General features: G+C 37.4%; 1 protein-coding gene across 1 annotated transcript; it reads left to right on the forward strand.

Moving 5' to 3' along the window:
* The first annotated feature begins 922 nt into the window (after window positions 1-922).
* On the forward strand, window positions 923-5,031 carry LOC18048317 (zinc finger BED domain-containing protein DAYSLEEPER). Its single transcript, XM_006440839.2, has 5 exons — window positions 923-1,593; window positions 1,736-1,808; window positions 2,366-2,593; window positions 2,824-3,701; window positions 3,823-5,031. Exons 1-5 carry the CDS (start codon window positions 1,582-1,584, stop codon window positions 4,735-4,737), a joined length of 2,106 nt encoding a protein of 701 aa, XP_006440902.1. The 5' UTR covers window positions 923-1,581; the 3' UTR covers window positions 4,738-5,031.
* Window positions 5,032-7,667: the final 2,636 nt, after the last annotated feature.

Genomic DNA, 7,667 nt, shown 5'->3' on the forward strand with positions numbered 1-7,667 from the left:
CAACGATTCATTTTCTCGGAATGTTACTTACAGTAAATGTAAGTCAAGCGCTGCCAAATTAAAAATAAATATTTCTCTTTTTCTTTCTTCATTGTTTAACACTAATAACATGTGCACGTTATTAGAGATCCTATCTAGATAAATCAATTTCGTGATAGTATAATTTGGATATCTAAACTCAAAATAAATTATACTTCTAGATATTTGAATTGTACACAAAGAGACTCGAACCCTTTCTCATATTAATAGCTCGCTACTAACGAATCATTTCAAAATAAAAATTTAAGGTAATTTATATAAAGAAAGAAAAGAATCCTACACTTCTAAATTACTATATATTTGTAGTTCAACATACATTAAGGTGACACTTAATTTAGGAGACATCTCTTAAATTGTAGGTTCTAAACGAGACTTTATTCGCTTGATAGTAATTAATTCATTCCACTATCAAATGAATAAATACCGTATTTATTTATTTATTTTATCTTACTATTATTTGTTTTGTGCGACACTAAAAATCTTAATATTTGAATTTGAATTGATTTTGTTATTTATCAATTGAATCATAAAATATAATAATAAATAATTTTACATTTATTATCCAATAGGTAAGTGACACATCATATTTTTACTTGAGTTACAACTTAAAAGTTGGGACTCCCAAACATTGTTCAGTTTCTATCTTTCTTACAAAACTAAGGGACTGCAAAAATTGTGTTATAAAAATTGGAACGTTTCATTTGAAATCAAGGTGAAAGGAGGGAGCGCCCGAGCGAGCGAATTCAAGTCGGAGCCAAAACGGAAGCTAGCGGGAACCTTGGGCTCGACAAAGAAAACAAACAGCAGCTAGAAACTAACTGTTGCAAAACTTAGCCGCCACCAGGAACCAGCCCAGCGTCGTGGCTGCAGCAGCCCACACCCCACCACTTTTATTTATTTACTTGTTTCAACAAAGAGCAAGCTGGCTCACTTATTATTATTGTTGTTCGCTCACTCTCCTGTCTCTTAAAAGACCCGAGTCTACTGCCCCCCAGCTACTGAGTCTAGTCGGATTCCCCGTTCCAATCATTTGACTATTTGAGTTGACTCACACAGCCGAGCCAGAAAATTAATAAAAATAAAAAAATAAAATAAAGCCGTTGAAACATGTATAGTTTCAGATCCGGCTGATCTTTTTCTTGTTTTGCTCTCTGGTTCTTCAGTCTTTTCGCTAGCTCGGCTCAGATCCGGCTTAGATCCAGCGCCGATCTTTCCCTCTTTCTCTCTTCATTCTCCCTCCATTTCTCTGTCTAATTTTAACAAACAAACTTCTTCTTTCTCTCTCTTTCTTTCTCACTCCATCAGCAGAGCTACGTCGTCGTTTCCTTTGCTTGTTCGGTTCTGAAGTCTGATGTCTGGAGTTACGAAGGTGGAGTCAGCGATCGGATTTACGATCAGTGACTGTCACTTCCTTTTTGCTGGAAAATAGCTTAAAAAAATCAAATTATGAAATGATTTCTCTTTTGTAAGGGAAAAAAAAAAGTTGTTGAGCTGTCTTACTGAAGAACGCAACAGGGTAAAACGATCGGCGGCGGCGGTTTCATGAATTTCGCGGTAAGTAACAGAGTGATTCTTGTAAAGTCTTTTGATTGTCTAATAAGTAACTGATTGTCTAAAAAGTAATTTCCATATTTTTTTTTGTTTTTCTTGTTAAAAAAAATAAATCTGTATTTTGAAAGCTGGATTGGATTTACAGGCAGGAATAGTGACTGGAAAAGCTGGAGGCTCGATGGATTGGAGCGTAAACACTGCTTACAAAACTTACAAAGGTACAAATAGTTCATTTAAATTTGATTGGAAAAATTGAGGTGTTGCTGCTTTTAATTCACAGACTGCTTACAGTATAATGGAATTACTTAGCTTTCAAGTACAATTGAGTGTTTACGAAACGCTTTTCACTGTCAGTGCTTTTAAAAATTATGTTAACAGAGCAGCTGTTAACCAACTTAACCTATGTTGTTCGAGCGTAAGGTTCTCCTAAAAGCTGTTTGTTTGTGTCATCTTACGTAATATTTTGTACTGCTAGTGTGGTTGAAGATAGTAACTTTATTGGACCATGTAATTTAATCCAGAACAACATTTCGACAATAGGAGATGTAGGCAGGACATAATGCGGGTGTTAAGGGATTGATGAAAGGATCCATAGAACTTTAACGGTTGGCTTAGGCTGGCATTGTTGACTTGTTTAATATTGTGTAGTAATCTGAAGTGTTCAATGCAGTTTGCTTTTTTTTTTTCCCTTTTTTATTTTTTAAAAGATGTGGTGGAGAAATGAATCATGCCTTAACTAAGAATCTACAAATTCCTTTTCTCTTGTTGATTGTAGGAGTAGAAGTGGAGCCCAAACACATGATGGATATGACACTAATTCCAAGCATTGATCCAATAGATATTGGATTGGGTTCTTCAGAAAAAGGAAATGCTGCTCCTTCAGCTAAGCCAAGAAAGAAGACAATGACTTCAGTTTACCTTAAGTTTTTTGAGACGGCTCCGGATGGGAAAAGTCGAAGATGCAAGTTTTGTGGTCAAAGCTATTCCATTGCAACCGCCACTGGTATGTTTCGTCCACTTGCTTCAGTTAGACCATGAATATCTAACTGTCTATTTATAGTTATATATGAGCATTTGCAATTGAGATGTCACTACTATTTCTCCTTTACCCTGTTAAATGCTAGATGAATCTGTTTTGCTATTTGGCAAGCTTATGGGAGGCCTGAGCATTTTTAGAATATCAAAACCCGTATGCAATGCTCTTGCGTCTAATACTCTTCCTTTTTGTTTAAGGTAATTTGGGTAGACATCTGGCTAATCGGCATCCAGGATATGATAAATCAGGGGATGCTGCCACCAGTACTGCCACAGCACCACAAACTACAGTCATAGTTAAGAAATCTCAGCCGCAGGCTAAAGCACACCAGGTGGATTATGATCATCTAAACTGGTTGCTGATCAGGTGGCTCATTCTAGCTTCTCTCCCTCCTTCAACATTGGAGGAGAAGTGGTTGATGAACTCCTTTAGATTTCTAAATCCATCAATACAACTTTGGCCGGGTGACAAGTACAAAGCAGTGTTTCGTGAAGTTTTCAGGAGCATGCAGGAAGATGTAAGGTTATCATTAGAACAAGTTTCTTCTAAACTCTCAATCATTCTTGATTTCTGGACTTCCTATGAGAGTTTCTTTTATATGAGTGTCACATGTCAATGGATTGATGAAAGCTGGTCCTTTCGGAAGGTGCTTCTTGATATATGTCACATACCTTACCCTTGTGGAGATTCAGAGACCTATCACTCCCTAGAAAAGGTTCTTGAGAATTACAATATTGAAAATAAAGTTCTGTCTTGTACACATGATAATAGTCAGAATGCTATCCATGCATGCCATACTTTAAAAGAGAAGTTCGATGGTCAGAAAGTGGGACCCTTCTGCTATATCCCCTGTGCTGCTCGTACCCTGAGCTTGATCATAGATGATGGATTAAGAACCACGAAACCTGTAATCTCTAGAGTCCGGGAGTTTGCACTTCAGTTAAATGAATGTACAGACTTTTCGGAGGATTTTATTCAATTTTCAATGGCCTATAGAGAAGGCAGTTGGAAATTTCCCCTCGACACTTCAGCACGATGGAGTGGCAGTTACCAAATGCTTGATATAGTGCACAAGGTACTTGTTCTTTCCTGTAAGGCTCTTGTATAAGGTACAAGAAAATAACTCAATACTCTACATCTCTTGTATTGTGCTCCGTAGATGCTATTTAGTGGCTAATGATGGCTTGAGATTGCAGGCTGGTAAGACCATGGAAGCTGTTGTCAGGAAGAATGGAGAAAAATTAGGTGACCGGATGATACTAACCGCCGCAGAGAAGACTGCAGTCAGTATTGTGCACGGATACTTAGAACCCTTCTATAAGACCACTAATAACATGTGCACGACCAAAATGCCCACAATTGGGCTGATTCTCTTCTTCATGGATCACATTTCTGAGATGATTACTGTGTGCAGAGAATCCCGTCATACCCCTGAGTGGCTAAAGAGTGCAGCTGAAGACATGGCCAAAAAGGCCAGGAGTTACAGCAGCCAAGTTTGCAACATATTTACCTACATGACAGCCATTCTTGATCCCCGGATCAAATGCGAGCTTATTCCTGAGAACCTCAACTCAGAAAATCACCTAGAAGAAGCAAGAGCCCATTTTATGAGAAATTATTCTACCGGCCATTTCCCATCCGTTACAAGTGGATATGGTGCTCATGAGATCGAAGATGGAGGGAGTGTTTCTTTTGCAGAGGAAATCGCCCGAAAGAAACGAAGAGGCAGCATAGTCAGTGCTACGGACGAGCTCACTCAATATCTCTCAGAGCCTCCAGCTCCAATGCCAACAGATGTTCTGGAGTGGTGGAAGGTGAACAGCACCCGATACCCTCGGCTATCAGTGATGGCTCGAGATTTCCTGGCAGTACAGGCAACTTCAGTGGCTCCCGAAGAACTATTTTGCAGTAAAGGCGATGAAATTGATAAACTACGCTTTTCCATGCCACATGATAGCACGCAAGCTATCCTTTGCATAAAGTCATGGGCACAGGATGGAATCAAGTTCAAGTATAGATCTACTGAGATAGATTACGAGAGGTTGATGGAATTGGCAGCAGCTTCGGTAGCTGATAATAATGTTACCAGTTCCGACAAGAAACAAAAATGACAATGGAGACCCAACTTTGAAGAATTGAGTAACAGAAGATGTAAAATAGCTGGTGCCTCTAATTTATGCCATGTCCTTAGTAATCTGTTTGTAATTTAGCATCCGCTAGAAAGTGGAACTGTGGAAGTTCAAATTCTATTGGTCGTTGTTGTATGTACGAAGTGAAAATTATGTATTACTGTACAGTTGAGGATTATGATAATGTTAACCAGGGAAGGAGACTGTAATTATTAACTAGTGTTATCAGATTGAGAGAGAGAGTAATATTATAAAGATCATCTCAGGGTAATCTTTTGTCCGTAATTTTTGGCTCTCTTGAGGATTTTTTGGGTCGTTTTCATTTTTAAAAATTCTCTCTTATCAAAGTATGAAGTGTTAATGAGCGGTTTAAATTTAGTTTCTCGAATATAATTTATTTATTTAATATTTATACAAAGATCTAAAACTTTCTATGTTGCTAATAAATATTTCTTTTAACTATTCTTTTAGAATTTTGAACTTATAATTTGATACAATACCATTTTAAAGGCTTTGGCTAAGTTACGTTAAACGTAACTTACGCCAGATACAGCAACAGTGCTAGTGATGGGACTTGTCACTGTTGCTGTGCCTGGCGTAAGTTACGTTTAACGTAACTTAGCCGGCTCCCATTTTAAAATATCAAACAAATCCGTTTAGATCTTATCAAACTGTTTTGACTTGTAAAACTTTAGTGCCTACGTAAAATAAAATACTAGTTTTCAAATGTTCTCATTTAAAAAAGAAAATAAAATAAAAAAATTAAGCATTATATAATAAATAAGATTTAAATATTCTGATCTATTCAAACTATGAAAGACATGTAGAGATGAAAAGTTTTGTCTAGATCCTAGATTTTTTTGCCATGAAAACTAATTTATGCTCTCGCATAAATTACTAGTGCAGTAAAGAAAACACTTTTAGTTACATCAATATTCCAAATTTCCAATTGCGGCTTGACCTTTAGCCAAGTAGTGCCGGTTGTATGAGAATATATATATTCTAATTAATTTTAGTATTATTATGAACTATTTGCCTTGTTGTTGGTGAATTTCAACTTCTCTTTACCATCTATCGTTTTCAATTACCTCTATATTTCATTGGATCATCATTTTTTTTTAAATTTTTGTAGCTTGTGAGACTTTATTATAGATAATGACAAGTAAAAGCACTACATCAAAATCTAAAAGTATTACTTGAAAATGTAAAATTTTTTTTAAATAAAACTAGAAAATCATATTGTCAAAAAATTCAAAATATTACAAGTAAAGGAGGATGGAAAAACTTTCATGTATATAAAAGAATGAACAGCTCAAAATCTGTTGCTTGATTGTAGACCTTTGAAATATGATAAATCTGGAAAGCCCACTTTACCACTATATATAACGAATCCGACTAGACAATCAATGGAAATAAACTTATTTTAATAGCAAACCGTAAGCCAGAGGTGATTAACTGGAAAACGTAATTAAATGTTATGCTCATGTCTCGTTCCATGTACACATGTTTCGCTATGAAAATGTGGGTATGCATAGCTTAATGTGGTCACCAATCCTAAACTTCCCCCCTCAACAGTGAAAGTTGATTAAAACACTTAAAAACAAATCCCAACATCAACTATTCAAGGGAAGAAGAAGCTCAAAACAACTTTAAACTTCTACAAGCAATGCAAGTTATCAAATCTAAGCAAATATGTTTTCCATAGCAAAATTGCATAACAAGAAAAGTAAAGTTTGTTATTCGTTTGCTACAACAATGGAATTAAGGGTTTACTGTAACATGTATTTACATTGATCTTGAAGGTTGAAACATTTTGCTTAATGACTGTTAGAACATCATAAGGTGAGTTAGAAGGCTAGAAGTTCACAAATATTAAATGTCAAGAATTTGATTATATAAAAAAAAAAAAACTATAAAAACTAGACAATAATAGTGTGTTTGTGAGAAAACCTTAGCCATGTACTGGATATTTATGCAACAAAAGGTTGATACGATGCATATAGTTTTTGTACAGATTTCTACCCTTTTATATAAATTTAGATTGGAGAAATTTCATAGTTGACATCAAAGAGCCGGTATCAATACTTAAGGAGGCTGGATGTGGTACGTGTTTTATACATATATATATTTTCCAAATGTCTTTGTTTTTTAATTTTTCCTTCCACTAATGATTTAATTTGAAGAATACATGCCCGAAGTAGATAGAATCTGTAAATTGGCCCGTCAACACATGGGCCGAGTTCCAACACGAACTCCGCAAGCACTTTGCCCCTAGCAACGCTGAGAAGGAAGCTCGAGCGCGCCTACGTCGGTTCAAACAAACGGGTAGCATCCGCGATTACATCAATGATTTCACTACCATTATGCTTGAGATATCCACCATGTTCGATAAGGACTCTCTCTTCTACTTCGAAGATGCCCTCAAGGATTGGGCCAAGGCGGAACTAGATAGGCGTGACGTACAAACTCTCGATGACGCCATTGCCGTTGCAAAATCACTTGCCGATTACTCTACCTCACTCAAAGACAAGAGGCCTACTCACGTTATAGGTGAGGGAGAGGGCCAACGACCGCATCGCAAGGAGTAGGGCAAGAAAAAGCCCATAAGCAGCAAGAGCGGGCAAGGTAAATCCGAGAAGCTGCCCAAGCCTTGAAGCCCATGCTTCGTTTGTAATGGCCCTTATTGGGTACGCGATGGCCCGGAGAAAAAGTCTCTTAATGCCCTCGTGGCTCAGCTCAAGGGTAACTCCACACCGTCGATGAAGGAACCCCAACACAGCATGGGTACCCTCCAATGCCTCGGCGCACTCAAGGGCCACTCGCCAGCACCTACAAAGAAAGCACTCATGTACGTGAGTGCGTCTATCAATGGACAAGCCGTGCGTGCCTTGCTCGACACCGGAGCGACGCAC

The sequence above is a fragment of the Citrus clementina genome, unplaced genomic scaffold (genome assembly GCF_000493195.1).
Source record: "Citrus clementina cultivar Clemenules unplaced genomic scaffold, Citrus_clementina_v1.0 scaffold_3, whole genome shotgun sequence".
Classification (NCBI taxonomy): Eukaryota; Viridiplantae; Streptophyta; class Magnoliopsida; order Sapindales; family Rutaceae; genus Citrus; species Citrus x clementina.

Bases quoted from the DNA above. Each gene is read 5' to 3' on its own strand.
- LOC18048317 (XM_006440839.2), top strand. The intron at 2,594-2,823 runs GTATGTTTCGTC...TTTTTGTTTAAG, and splicing joins TTCCATTGCAACCGCCACTG to GTAATTTGGGTAGACATCTG. The intron at 3,702-3,822 runs GTACTTGTTCTT...TTGAGATTGCAG, and splicing joins TGCTTGATATAGTGCACAAG to GCTGGTAAGACCATGGAAGC.